Here is a 15242-nt window from a genome sequence, read left to right on the forward strand (position 1 = left end):
AATGGTGAATACATTTGGAATATGGAGAGAAAGAGAAAGTTGCAGATGCTTTCATAGCATGACTGCCATATTAAACAAGGCTTGCCAGAAAAACAGCCATTAACCAGAAGCCAACTTTGTTCACCACTATCCAATATAGCTCCCAGTCCCAGTTATCAGGTTTTCAGATCAGATTGGCACACAAGGCAATATTCTTGCAATACTAAGGATTTTTACAACCCTTTATAAAAAATAGGAGGCGGTGCTTTCATTTTATGGTTATGTTGGAGGAGGGAAGATTGCATTTTCAAAAGATATATGTGTTTGTCGATGCCAAAACGTTGTCATAAACATGGCTGAGATTTGTATTTTTGAAAAATGTAATAAAAATGATTTATAAAAAAAAAGGTTCTAGAGGATATAGGTTCCTTAAATGTATTTCAGCTTCAACCACAACAATACAAGAGCACACAACAGATACAAACTCAATGTAAACCGCTTCAAACTTGATTGCAGAAAGTACGACTTCAGCAACAGAGTGGTCAATACCTGGAATGCACTACCTGACTCTGTTGTTACATCCTCTAACCCCACTCCTTTAACCTCAAACTAACCACTATTGATCTCACCCCATTCCTAAGAGGTCTGTAAGGGGCGTGCATAAGTGCACCATCGTGCCAACCGTCCCTGTCCTATTGTCCCCATTTATTCGTACCTATTTCCTGTATTCTTACTCATGTTTATACTTATATCTATTATCTTGTAAGCGATTGACAAATCAAATAAATAAATAAATAAATAAGGGTCATCTGTTGGTAGAATTAAATATAATCATATGTCTGCTGTATACACAATTTGCAAGTGGGGCAGCTTATAATTCTTTAAATCAGCAAATAAACAAATAAGTCTAAGGAAATCTAGACTTGTTTCCATCACAATAAACTATAGTATATTCTAAAACAATAAAACATGGGTAGATTGATTAAGATTAACCAAAGCTTAGCATAATTTCTAGATAGAGTCTGTATGTTCTTTTCTGGTGTTCTTCAGAAAGCCCACCAGAGATGAATTAAACATAGTGTAGTGATTGGAGTTGTGGTTTAATCTTGCATTTCCTTCATAATTCCCCTCTGTCATACAAGCCCTTATTGTCTTTCCTAAACATTAACAGCCTAATAAAGAGAGTTTATTAAGCTAATGTAATAGCAGCATTTTCTTTGAGGACTAAAACATTTCATTTTAATATTAAAAATTGAATTTTTATAATTACACATTATATACATTTTATTTAAATTAGCTTGAATACTGCCATTCCAAGCCTAAGCAGGTATCTCACGAGACATACATATGTTAAGCATTAGTTAAATTAGTTTTTAGGTTCTATCTCATACCAATATATGATAATTAAAATTAAAAATAATCCGCATTGAAATGGCATGTTATGAAATATAATTATCTAAACTATAGGCATACACATGTGCACCCAGAATAATTTCATAAAAGTTACAAATCTGTTTATAGAAGATCAGAAACCATTATTAATATTGCAGTTTTATGCATATTTATGCAGTAATCTCTGCTTACTTTATTGGAATGTTCTCCCAGGGAGATGTATACAGAATTGCAGCCTTACTATTTCTGTTGTAAAAAATAACACTGCATAATATAATAACATCTTTATTGTATTCAACATGTTGAAATATTTTAAATCCCTATAAAATATCACAATGTATGTTGGGAACTAAGAAGCACAGAAAACTAAAATAACTAAGGTAGTATTTTTGTTTTTTTAGTATTAACTCCCAATATACTGGAATTTAAAAGATAATTTTATTCTAAAGTATAATGCAGGGGTGTCAAACTCTCAGCCCATGGGCTGGATGCATCTTGTGCTGGCCCTGCCCCTGCCTGATTTAATGAAGGGGGAAAAAGTCCCGATACGTCATGTGACACCACCATGACGACATGAGTTTGACACCCCTGGTTAATGTTTTCAGTAAAAAGTATTTCCTGCTTGTAAGTTTTACATTAATTAGGAAGGAAGGTCTCTTAAGATACATTCTATATTCTTCTTTGTATAATGGGAAACATTATATTGCATAGTCCTGATATGTTTAAAGAGTGACCTTGCATGTTAAGAGCAATTATACAAATTTTTATTGCCTGTTTGTAAAATTCCAAAGTCATTGCCCTTCAGATTTATGGGAAATATATAGCTTAAAACTTCCCATCTAGCATGTTGTCCTGAAATATCTGAGGGCACTCAATTGCAGAAGCTGATGTGTCTTGTTGGCTTTATACATATGATTGTGACTCCTTAGATATTGTATTCACATAGTGAAATAAAACCAAAACAAATTTCACAGTTTGTTCTACTGACTGCCAAAATTATTACTGTAACATTTATCTGTGTTTTCATACTAAATCATAAATAATAATCTGGAGTGTTTGTTATTAATAACAAATAATAACTCATCTATAAAATGCACTCATTAGGAATTCCAGGCTGCAGATATTTTTAAGGCTACATGTATTTTTTTTTAAAAAAACCTAACAATAGAATAGAATAGAATAGAATAGAATAAAAATACTTTATTTGGTCAAGTGTGATTAGACACACAAGGAATTTGTCTCGGGTGCATAAGCTCTCATTGTAAATGCAAAATGACAAAGTATTAATAATTAACAATTAATAATAATAATAATAATAATAATAATAATAATAATAATAATAATAATAATAATAATAATAATAATAATAATGATACCAGTAAGAGAAGGTAGTGGAACAGATGAGAAAAATAATAACAACATAGCCATAATACATGGGTAACTATACTTTGACAAAAGACAGTACTGTGGGAATTAGGGGTTCAGTAGAGTGATGGCTTGAGAAAAAAAACTATCTCTGTGTTTAGTTGTTTTGGCATGCAATGCCCTGTAGATGTGTGCTGAGGGGAGAAATTGAAACTATTTATGTCTGGGATGTGAGGGGTCTATAGATATTTTTTCAGCCTTCTTTCTGACCTGGTCCTTAAAGGAAAGCAGGCTGGTTGCAATAGTTTTTTGTGCAGTCCCAACTATCTGTTGAAGTTTGTACCTGTCTTGTTTTGTTGTTGTACCAAACCAGACAGTTCTAGAAGTACAAATGATAGACTCAACAATTCCTTTGTAAAACTGTATCAACAGCTCTTGGGGCAGTCTGAATTTCCTGAGTTGACGCAGGAAGGGTTGTTTGTTTGTTTGTTGTCCCTTTTTAATGATGGTTCTAATGTTAGGAGTCTATTTCAAATCCTGGGAGATTATAGAACTCCAAAACTCAAAGGACTCTACTGTTGATCCTGTGTTGTCTAATATAGTAAGGAGTGGTAGAATAGGAGGGCTCCTCTAAAACCTACTTTCATCTCTACAGTTTTAAGTGAGTTCAGCTTCAGATTGTTCTGGCTGCACCACAAGGTCGGTTATTCAACTTCTCATCTGTATGCAGACTCTTCACCATCTTGAATGAGACCAATGACTGTTATATCACCTGTAAACTTCAGTACTTTACCAGTACCAAATTTGCACAGATTGCCTCCTATTTTTAACTGGGGTATGATTTCAGAAAAAAACCCAGTAGTTAATAGAACTCTCAAGGATAACTTGATTCATGAGATACCTAGTGTTAACTGTTTTATTTACAATCACATTCTGTATTAAGTAGCACACCTTTTCTCTTTGGTTTTACAATCATCTTGTAAAAGTCTTCTTTGAAATGTTGTTGAAGTTGGAAAATGATTCCTATTTACACAACCAATTTACAAATGTAAATTATTTTTTTCTCAGTGAGCAAAGATAAATACTTGATTAGTAAAAAATTATTTATAGGTATAGATCTTCTTTACCCCAGAATTTCAGGCTATGCACTAATGCCCAGTTGTGAATGCTTAACTTCCATGAATTATGATACTGTAGTCTTAGATATAATTACAGCATCCGTAATTGGAGCTCTAAAATTCATAGATTATCATCATGGATATCCAGTTTTTAAAAATGTGATAAATATGTGTGTATCCAATGGGATTCTAAAGCAAATGTGGGTTTCCATTCTCTTTTTCTACCCTTTAGCAAAATAAATATTACAGAAATGAACACAATCTCTAGCTAACTTCAGGCATTTCCTAAAAACAGCAATGCTACAGTTTGTCTGGCTGGACTGGTTTCTTTGCCACGCACCTGGTATATATCACTTTAAGAATAAATCATGCCTCATTAAATTACAATTAAATGAAATCATGATCATTTGTTTTTCTTGAAGAAGATGCTTTGCATATTGAAAGTCTAATTTGTTGCAGGTGAAAAAAAGATGAACAGATTATTTATTATCACTTTATTTTTATTTTTATTTCATAATGCTGATTGTTGGTTCATTTTTGTGTATACCAACTCAGAGCTATATGAATATAAATGAGGGCTCTCGTGATACTTTGTTTTATTGACTTTGTTATCACTCTGTCATCTATTATCAGCACAGTCTGTCAGAGCAGTCTATTCAGAACTGTATTGTAATAGATTTCCACCCTGAGGTATTTTCTCATGAACAGACTCTTCACATTTCATTGCCATCTACTTTTTACCATTTTCAGTGGTGTGCTGCAAGTTTTTTCTCATTTTTTGTATTCTTTAAATATAAAGGGTTGCATAGGACACCTCTGAGCCTGATATTTGAAGTGCTGTTCTCGTGATAGCTTAACACATTGAGGCATGTATGTGCATATAACCATTCTGCTCAGATTGCTTCAAAAGTGAGGTTTTATATAACTCTATCGGTAAGACTGAACTGTTTTCCATAGGTTTAGAGTAGTATTTGGCTCCAAGAAGATTATGACCATCTTCATTAGTTTTCCACTGGTATTTCAGCTTCATTTAATAATTCATAAGGAAAGTGGTTCTATACTTTTGGATCCTCCATGGGCTAAACTGGGGCTGAGCTTCACACACTACTTGCCCCTCACAAAAACCATCCCAGGACCACAGCACCAAAAGCCCCTTTGTGTAGAAAAAAAGGTGAAAAGCAACTCCTAGGCCACAGTGTCAAAATAAATTTGTGCTGTGAGTAGGGGAAGTTAGAAGCAGTCTCTTACCTTGCTAAGGCTTGGACCTGGAAGAGACCAAGACCGGGTAGCTTGGCTTGGAAAGGATACTTGCTTAATTAATTATTATTGTTGGTTCGGTTAATAGGGCAGTGGGGAGTGCTGCATCACTAAATGATCCTGTCACATGCTGTTATGTTTTATGATGGTATCGCTTAGCAATGGAAATTTCAGTCTCCATTTTGATCATAACTCAAAGACTAGAAGATAATGGTAAATACAGTCAACATAGTGATCTCTACATGATTTCAGTTTCTTATTATACAAGTTTATTTACTGAAAGGAAACATTAACAATTAACCCAGTCAGAAGCTTCCATACTACTGGATGTTAGACCAAAATGAAATGAAATAGTTGTAATCTGTATTGTACATTGTCATTAAACACACAACAACTGAAAGTGGTCAAAGAAATCTGATTAATGATTTTCTTATATTCGAGAAATGGTAGTTGCTGGGTTACAACAGTACTAAGGGGCTACTGCCTTTATATATTATTTTGTTTGATCCTTGCCAAAGTTTCTGAATGGTAAGAAATAAGGCACTGGAGTAGGTCTAGCCATAGCCCAACCAGTAAAGTGTTTGTGTTTTCAGACTTGGTCATATGTAAGAATCTAGGAGTGAGGACATTTTTTGAGAGTCTTTTAACATCGGAAACTGATATGATAATACTTCCTAGGTATATCTGAATTATGGTATTTGTTTTTAACATGCAGGTTCTATGTTAATCTATATGCAACTGCTTAATTAAGTGATTACATACTTTGCTTTTTAGGCATGAAAATAGTTTCTAGTCCTATTGTTTTACAAAAAATAAAATTTGGGAAGAAATAGTTTCATATCTTCATGATTATTATTTTATTTATTTATTATTTATTAATGTTGTTTGCCTCCCAGTTCAAGAGATGAGTGTCTGAAAAAGCAACTGTTTAAAAAGCTTTCCTTTGAGTTTAAAAGTTCATCCCAAGCTCAATAAATATTATCAAATAAAGCTAAAATATGTACAATTGCATTAAATAGGCAAAAATAAAAGAGAAATTAGGTTAACAGGTGTAGGTGTATTTATGGTTTCAGACCGAAAAAGCACAGTTGAGAGTAGTGGTTAAGGTTACTGGTAGTTAAGGTATCAGGCTAGAAACCAGGAGACTGTGAGTTCTAGTCTCCCCTTAGGCATAAAAGCCAATTGGGCAAGCTTGGGTTAGTCACTCTCTCAGCCCACGTAATCAGGTTCCGATGACAAACTGGTGAGTCAATCCTTCTCATAACCAGTGGATCATTTAGTTGATTTGAAAAAAAGGTGAACCCTGCACTTAACGCGAAAACATTAGGATGAACCCTCTTTCAAAAACACAACTATAGAATTTAACCATACATAAAACATAAAAAGAAAACAGTTTTCTGAAACAATAACAAGAAAAGAATACCATCCAACTTTTTCAGGCTTTAACTATTATAAGGAACCTTAGCAATCTTTGTAGTGGTTGTGCAAGTTAGGTCTTGCAGAAGGAAGATTGTAAAATAAACTTTCAGATTTATGGATGCCAGATGCCTTAGGTGACACCAGGAGCAATGTTACAAAGACACAGATTACTGATGTTACCTCTTAGCAGAAACACATAACAATAGTTTTTCAGGAGATTAAAATGTTTGCCTATGGCCCCCATAGTAGGATGCTAATTCCAGTCAAAGTAAAAATCTAAGGTAGTGGTCAATTAACTGACTATTATTTTTTACTTTAAAAAAATCAAACTACAAAAGAGGGATATTGTCAAGTCACTGCATTTTTGTACCTTATGCTTACAATGCCCATATCTCCTTTACTATAAAGCAGTGATCCCCAACCTTTTTGATGCCGCGGCCCGGTACCGGCATTAGCTGGGCGCCGCGGCCCGGTACCGGCATCAGCTGGGTGCCGCCATCTTTTTTTTGATGAAAAAGTGCTTCCGGTGACCTCACGAAGCACGTTTTCATCAAAAAGATGGCGGCGCTAGCGCTCGTGAGCTTTTCCGGTAGAAATGGCTTTCTACCCGAAAAGCTCATCGAGCGCTGCGCTGCCATCTTTTTGATGAAACGCGTGCTTCCGGTGAGCTTTCTACCCGAAAAGCTCGCCGGAAGCACTTTTTCATGAAAAAAAGATGGCGGCGCCCAGCAAGCCGCGGCCCGGTAGGAGTTGTTCCACAGACCGGGACCGGTCCGCGGACCGGTGGTTGGGGACCCCTGCTATAAAGGACAGTCCTTTGTTTCAGAAAGCTATTATTAAATTTAATTATTCATTTTATTGGTCTTGGACTTACATTTTCATTTGTAAAGCAGAGTTATAAAGAATTTTATTTTATTTTTTTGTCAAATTCATATAGCTACCTTTCTCACGTGAAGCAACTCCAGGGTGCTCCCAATCCATGAAAACGAGGAATTAAAAACATTTTACAAACTCATTAAAAACAATAAGAATACATAAAACAAGACCACAAGAGGGTAGCTATTACACATAAGACAACCAATGTAGAGGCTTCCTATTACCATAAGATTTCCATGCTTGTTGAAGGCATATCCTTAAGAACCTCTCAGATTTGTCTGTTCTTTTTTCCAAGACAATATGCCTACTATACTTATGGTAGTTTGTATTTTAAAATATTGTCTTTTTTAATGCATCTAAAAATGGCCATGAAACAGATTAAGATTAATCAGTAGTCAGGTACATTTTATTCATGAATAAAAAAGCAGAAGCACGTAACTAATGTGAAGAAATATTTTTAACATATAATAAGCATCTGTGCCTGGAATAATTATTTCATATTTTGCATTGATTTGCTATATATCTTAAAATATTTGTTAAGAATTATACCCATTCTTTTATACAGAAGATCAAGGCAGCATACATACTGTTCCCTCCTATTTTTCTTCTCAACCACAACTGTGAAAAGTTGATTAGGCTGAGGGAGAGTGATTGGTCCAACATTTTTTTTAGTTGTCTTCTCTTTGTGATTCTAGTCTGCTTCTTCAAAGACCATCAGTTTCACTTTTTCATGTATGCATGAATTTCTCATATTAAGTAATTGTGAACATTTCCCCCATATATCTTGACCATATATATTGAAAAGCTTGGGGCACATTAATTCACTATAAACTCTATTAAACTTTCTTGCCTAGAAACAATGCAGCAAATGATTTTCACTTCTGAGAATGGTATTTCAGAGGAGTAGGCAATATGATGAAGTTTTATGCAGAGTGCAGGTAAAAGGAAGGAGGAGGAGCATGGACAAAGTACTGTAACATTTAGGCAACAGTTGTACCATTTATTTGCAGCACAAATAGGAGTTATCTTCTAGTTATGAATCTGCTATAAGGAGGAAAATTTATTTGGAATTCTGTAGAACAAAGGAATATGAAAATACAGTAAATGATTTGAGATTCTGTTAATCAAAGTCTAAAGTTTTAATGTCAGAGTAATCAGTAATATTTATGTCATTGTGCTCCGTAACTTTTTTATATTCTATGACTTTACTTGGTATCAGTGGTGGGATTCAAATGATTTAACAACTAACCAGTTGTTAACTCTGCCCTTAATGGCCAGCTGAGTAGGCATGGCTGGGTGATGTGACTGGGTGAGCATGGCCAACTCGACATCACTCACGTCGATGGGGCTACTCCTCGCCTGGCCTCTTGTGACTGTGGGGATGCTGCAACGGTCATAAGTGAAAAACGGTCATAAGTCACTTTTTTCAGTGTCATTGTAACTTTGAATGGTCAGTAAATGAACTGTTGTAAGTCAACGGTTACCTATACAAAAATACAAAAAGCTTGCAAAAAGCTGCCCTAAATACCAATCATTAGATTAAAAATACCTTCAAGCCAGAGTTACAAATCAGGCAGGGTGCCAGAGCACCTTGAGGAATTAAAATAGCTAAAATGCAATGATCACTATCAGCAACCAACTCTTGCTCATAAAGTGAAACTCTTTAGCAAAGAGGTCATTGAAGCTCTCCAGAAAGAGCACACCCAGGAGAAGCAATCCTTAGATCCATTTGCACCACTTAAAGACACCAGCTAGTCTCACTCACCTCACAAGATATCCTAAGGAAATCATGCAGATTTAAGGAAAGATCACATGCCCCCCAGAAAGGCAGTAAAAAATCAGTGCCAAGCTTGCATCCTGCCTCTTGGAAGTACACCCCAAAAGAACAGTACCAGGAACCACTAAAGCAGTGAAGGAAGACCCCCTCTCCAGATTAAAAAAAAACCATGGGGCAGGAAAAAATTCAAACACAATACAAATAATTCAATCACAACAGTAGCTGTTACTTGTTAAACCAATTACCAGACCAAATAGACACAGGAACTAGCCAGATTTCTCAACCCAGTTTCTTTTCAGGAACAGAGATTAACCCTTTTCCTTCCAAACAAAGCTGAATAGGGAAAATTATCCCATCAATAAACACAGGATTAAACGTCACCAAACACAGAATTAAACTTCATCAAAAACCAGTTTTAGACCAAAACTCAGAAAGGGTTTTGAATGTCAATCTTTCTAGCTAGCCAATAATCCTTGCTGAATGTCACTCATCTTGGTTCCTTGTCATTAAAAGCTTCTTTCCAGCAGCTCTGCTTCGTTATTCAATTATTTCTTCAAAGTGCTGATCATTGCATCCCAGCTGGAAGTATTTCCAGGGGAGTATTTCCTCCCAACAGCAGTGTAAAAAGCTTAAAACAACCCTTCCCTTTTAAGAAATTCAAGCCCCAGCAAAATACCAGCAAAGAAAAAAAAACTCTGGAGCTCAGGTGACAGGAAGTCTAGGGTACTGCCAAGAATGTAATAAGGGTTACCAGAGAGGCAGTTTCTGTAAGCAGGGCAATAAAGGCTAGAAATAACACCAAAATGTGTCCTTCCTGCCTTCCTTACAGGATTAGTCCTGTAAAGTGGAAAAAAACAAGATTTCTTCCAACAACCGGTTCTCCAAACTGCTTAGAAAGTTAACAACAGGTTCTAGCAAATAGGTGAGAACTGGTAGAATCCCACCCCTGCTTGGTGTCTAAGACTTTATACAGGCTATAGTACAACTGAACTGCTGACTTCTTTCATGTAAAAGACTCAAACAATCTAGATATATTTGATGAATCTGACCATTGGCATCTCCCAACTTTTAAATGAGACAGCAATTTCCAAATTAATTAATTTTAAAGATGAATTATCTTAAAGATTTCTCATATTTGCAGCATTTTCCCCATTAGAAAGAATTGACAGTTTGCAGTGAATGAACTATAGCATCCAAACCTTGCCAAACATTTTTCTTCATAAGTCTCCTGAGCTGTTTAAATGTCTGAACTAAATTTACCAAACTTGGCAGATTCCTGAAGTTGAACAGAACTGCCAAGTGTTTGCAACCTCAAGCAGAAAAAGTGAGAGCTCTAATAGTTTTTAGGCACCTGGCTATAATTGTAGTTTTATAATGGTGTCTTACTACTCACTTGCCTCTTTGGAAGATTTGTATTTGGATTGTTCTTAAATGAAAGGTAGAATTTAAAATATAATTGCTCTTAAATCAGCCATGGTCCCTAGAAAACAAGGTTTGTTTCTAGAAAACATTCCATGTGCTTTGACATCTGATGAAAGGTCTCAACACTGCAGCCTGGCCAATTATAACTAACACATTTTTTTTAAAAGACTTGGACTTTTTTTTAATTTTTTGAACCAGGGATTGCTATCAGAGATACTGCGTAAAGAAGAAGACCCTAGAACAGCTTCCCAATCCCTCCTGGTAAATCTGAGGGCAATGCAGAATTTCCTCAACCTACCTGAGACAGAGCGAGATCGTATATATCAGGATGAGAGAGAGAGGAGTATGAACCCCAATGTGAGCATGGTGTCTTCAGCTGCCAGCAGTCCAAGTTCCTCCAGAACCCCCCAGGTAAGGTTCAACCCTATTGTAATTGCTTTCAGTGTTCTTCCCTCATACAGAAAACCTAAAGTCAGGCATCATACAAGATGGCTGGTTAGGTTTTTCCCAAACTAATATTTATTAGAAAAGAAAGAAATATTAAATTTTTAGGGTTTTAAACTATGTGGTCTTTTAGTAACACTTCTGGGATGAAGTTGATATATTATTTTTTAAATTAATGCTGCAAATATAAAGAATGAACATTCAATTAAATACATGAAAGAATTCAAATATCTACAGAGGATATTATATACCTTGGCTGTGATCTGAATCTCTTCAAATCAATGATGTACCCCTGGTCAGAGCTAGGCATGTTATTTTCTTTCAGGACCAATTGTGCACTTCATTCTTAACGTGTGCCTGAACTTTTTCATAATTTTAATTAGGGGTTGTACCTTTAATTTTATCCTACGGTTGTTTTCAGTTGCTTCAGTACCTCATCTTCTGGTTGGCAAATTGTCCTCCAGAGTGCATCCAGAAATGCTGAAATAAAATTAAGAGGTTGTTAGGTTGATTGCAACTAACTAATAGAATAAAACTTTTCAAAAGAAGTACTTGGATGTGTTTAAAGGATTTCATTAAAGATATTTTAGAGGTCTATAGTTGGTTTCGGGATACAATTCAAAATGTAAGTGCTGATCTTTAACCTTCCGAATGGTTTTGAGTCATGAAAGTTTAAGTGAACCTGTCCAGCAAGGCACATGTGCCTGTTGAGCGTGGTTAAATGAAACTGCTAATAGTTGTTGCCAAAAGTATGAACCAGAATCCCTACTAGCAGAGAGCATGATAGGATGGTTACTGTTGTGTTTCCTCCCACAATTGTTGTTGGAGAACGGAACCACTGAAAATTAATGCCTGAATCAAACTTTAGACACAGTATCTATTATATTAGAGAAGATAGGGAACACTTAGCTGGTATGAAATGGCTAACAGAACATAAATAAATGCTTGAAGGACAGATGACCAATTTATGGAACCTATAACGTTTTACTCTTTAGCAAATTAAAAAAAATTCATAATTTTTAAAAAATTGGATCATAATGCTGAAGTTGGAAAAAGCTAAGTGATTTTTACAGCTGGATCTATTTTATTCTATTTTAATCTGTTCCATGCCGTGCCATGCCATGCCATGCCATGCCATGCCATGCCATTCTTCTATTATCTCCTTCAAACAGTGTATGTGTGTATGATTATACCTAATTTACGTGTGCACTTTTAAAAAGTTTCTAGTTTTGTTTAGTTCATTTGTTTGAAAGGGTTGCTTTCTAAAAATTTTCCTTTTCTTCTTTTTCTTTATCTCCCCTTATTTGGCATAGTATAATTTTATATAGTATTATATTATAATTTATATTTTACTGATAATATTCTTATACTAATTTTTCGTGATGTTTCTAGAGATTACTGTATGTTTACTTAGAATCTGGGAGGTTACCAAAATGGGCAAGGCTGGGTGTACACATCTAACTCCTTTGGTGGAAGTGAATATATGCAATATGTGAAAATTGGCATTTATGTCTGTTTTGCTGTTGTGCAATTACTCTCCAGGTATCAGTGTTCTATTTCTCTTCTGTCTTTAAGAACATTTGATTATAATCACAAGGCTTTGCTCTTAGCTTATGATGATTATGCTTTTTCTCCTCTTTTTATGCCTGAGCCTTAGGTTAATAATTTCTACAGCAGGATATAGCTAACAGTTGCAATATTTAACAGAAAAAAGTATAACATTGCTAAAAATAGAAGAGGGACAAAATTAACAGCAAAGGTAAAATACAACTTAAAAGTTAAAAGTCTTTGTGTTGGAAAGATAACAAACGTTGATTGATTGAAAGAATTTATAAGTGCCTCTGGGCAGCTAACAATAACTCTGGGAGCCTTGTAATATTTGATATTTGGTTGGCCTCCCTATGGAAAACATAAGATGCCTGTAAATGAAAACTCATTTGGTCACCCTGGTAAGAAGATAACTATAACATTTATGCCAGTTCATTTGAATACTTACATCCAAAATAGAGAAGTGAGTAAATTACCTAGAGAACGGAATAGATTTCTTTTAGAAATGACAAAATCAGCAATCATATAAGCTACCTTCTGCTGCTGAAACAGGGAAAAATTCCTATATGTTAACTGATTTTATAATGTGTATATGATTTATTTTTGCCTAAATCATAGTACTGAGAAGAATAATTGAATGCTAGAAGAATGCTTAAGAAATAGCTAAGATAGGCAGACAAGAGAGAACATATTTGAAATGAAAGACAATTTCCCCCCGATGCCAACGTTAATCCTATATAAAAAATACTGTTTCCATAGATACCAATCTGTGATACAATTTTGCATAATCTCAGGGTATCAAGAAATATAGTAAATGTTCATTTTCTCCTCCCTATTACATTGCTTTTTAAAAATTGTAATTTACCGTTTGTAGTTTTCAAGCTGATCAAGTTCTGTTTTGGAATGTGTATTTGGTAATAGATAATCAATGCCAAACTGATCAGAAAAAAAAGAGTTCAAACATTTTGTGATAAATATGGCAATATTTAAATATGGGCTTCTGTTGCTTAATTTGTTCTCTGGTAAAGGTCAAGGGATATTAGGAAAAAAAACCCAGATTATGTCAGGCTGATTTTAGCAAAGAATATTTATATACTTCATTCTTTCATGTTTGTTCCATTTTGTCTATCTGAAAAAATAAAACTTCATTTAAATAAAATAATAATTATAAAAATACAAAGCAGCAACTTTAAACAATCTTGTTAACACAGTAGGAAAAAGTGAATTTTCAAGCCCTTTTAATAATACAATTTATAATCACAAATTTGGCTAAAATAATTTTTTATATTGCATGATAACAAGTTAGTGAATCTAGAACCAGGCAATCCTCCCTGTAGTTTTGTAATTTTAGTGCCACAATAAAGAAGATTCTGCTTCTTTGGGCCACAAATCATGGTGGAATAATTTAGAGCTTCTCCACATTGACCACAAAACACAGGTAAACATATTCCAAAATGGTTCTAATCTTATATATATATTTAATATACTATATATATTCTTAAGACATTTATGTTACAGCAAGTTTTAAATCTGGGATTGTCAAAAACAAGGCAAATGGGCCATAAACCCCACATTTCCTTTTTAATAATACCTTGTTAAATAATACCTTGTTAAGACATCTCTTTTTTTGTTAAAGATGATAAAGTATTTAGCCCCATTAAACTTTCAGCCAATATAAAATGCTTACTCTGGATGCTATTCTAATGAATCAGCATGGGGGAAATGCAATTACTTCTTTCAGTCTTTTTCACCCTTTTCTAACTTTTTGCTTTAATGTGTATTTCAGTGTCCTAAAACTTTGCTCAATACAATATCAGAGTTGGAAGGGATTTTGGAAGTCTACTAGTCTAGTTTGAGTAGAGTCCTTGGTCATTACTTTGGGTCTGCATGTTTTTGTAAAATGTTCTTGATTGAAATGATTGTTTAGGAAGATTTATTAATTCTTGCAATAATTGATTTGACTTTAATTTGTGAAATTACATTGTAATGTGCAGTAGATTTCTAGATTTTTGTGCAGCAAAATCCCATCTCAGTTCTTATAGTAGATTTATCTGTGAAGGAAATATTCTATCATTAGTGCCCTTCAATTGTCATAGAATTTGATAGGAAATCATTTATTTAAAAGGAATGTAATGGAATGTACCCAGCTGCATTGTGGGTTTATGAAGTAAATGGCAGAATATCAAGCACACTGGCAGGCATACTTAATCTTTTTTCATACCCACTGATTTCCTAGGTGAAATTAGGTGACTGTTTGGCCAGCATAATGATGGGAAACCATACATACTCAAATGATATACGTATAATTTTAATAAAGAATGAAGGAGACTTGTGGGAGTACATTAAATTGAGTAATAATTTATTATTTAGAGACCTCTATGCATTTACTCATTTTTTCTGGAAGAATTGGCTCTTCCTCCAACATATGATTTGGGGGGTGGGAAAGGAAAAGGAGCAAAAATTCAAATATTCAAATAGATAATATATTGTATTTGAGGACTAGCTGAATAAAATAATTGTTTAAACATTACCTCATCTGATACATAACCTTTTAATTTCCTAGTATATATTTTTGTGTGTGTTGAAAGTCAGAGCAATTGAAGAATACTGTGTGCATGTTTGTAGAAAAAAAGAGTGAGAGAGAG

General features: G+C 34.5%; 1 protein-coding gene across 2 annotated transcripts in view; it reads left to right on the forward strand.

Moving 5' to 3' along the window:
* Positions 1–15242, forward strand: part of SATB2 (SATB homeobox 2) — a 156167-nt gene that overhangs the window by 84943 nt on the left and 55982 nt on the right. The window contains exon 8 of one of the 2 annotated variants that reach the window (XM_026667940.2): positions 10804–11016. The exons of the other annotated variant lie outside the window; for it this stretch is intronic. Within the exon in view, the coding sequence (XP_026523725.1) occupies positions 10804–11016 (213 nt within the window). The remainder of the gene's footprint in view (positions 1–10803; positions 11017–15242) is intronic. 2 annotated transcript variants of the gene reach the window in all.

The sequence above is a fragment of the Notechis scutatus genome, chromosome 1, assembly GCF_049901735.1.
Source record: "Notechis scutatus isolate UNSWTSFEM ecotype Mainland chromosome 1, rNotScu1.2, whole genome shotgun sequence".
Lineage (NCBI taxonomy): Eukaryota > Metazoa > Chordata > Lepidosauria > Squamata > Elapidae > Notechis > Notechis scutatus.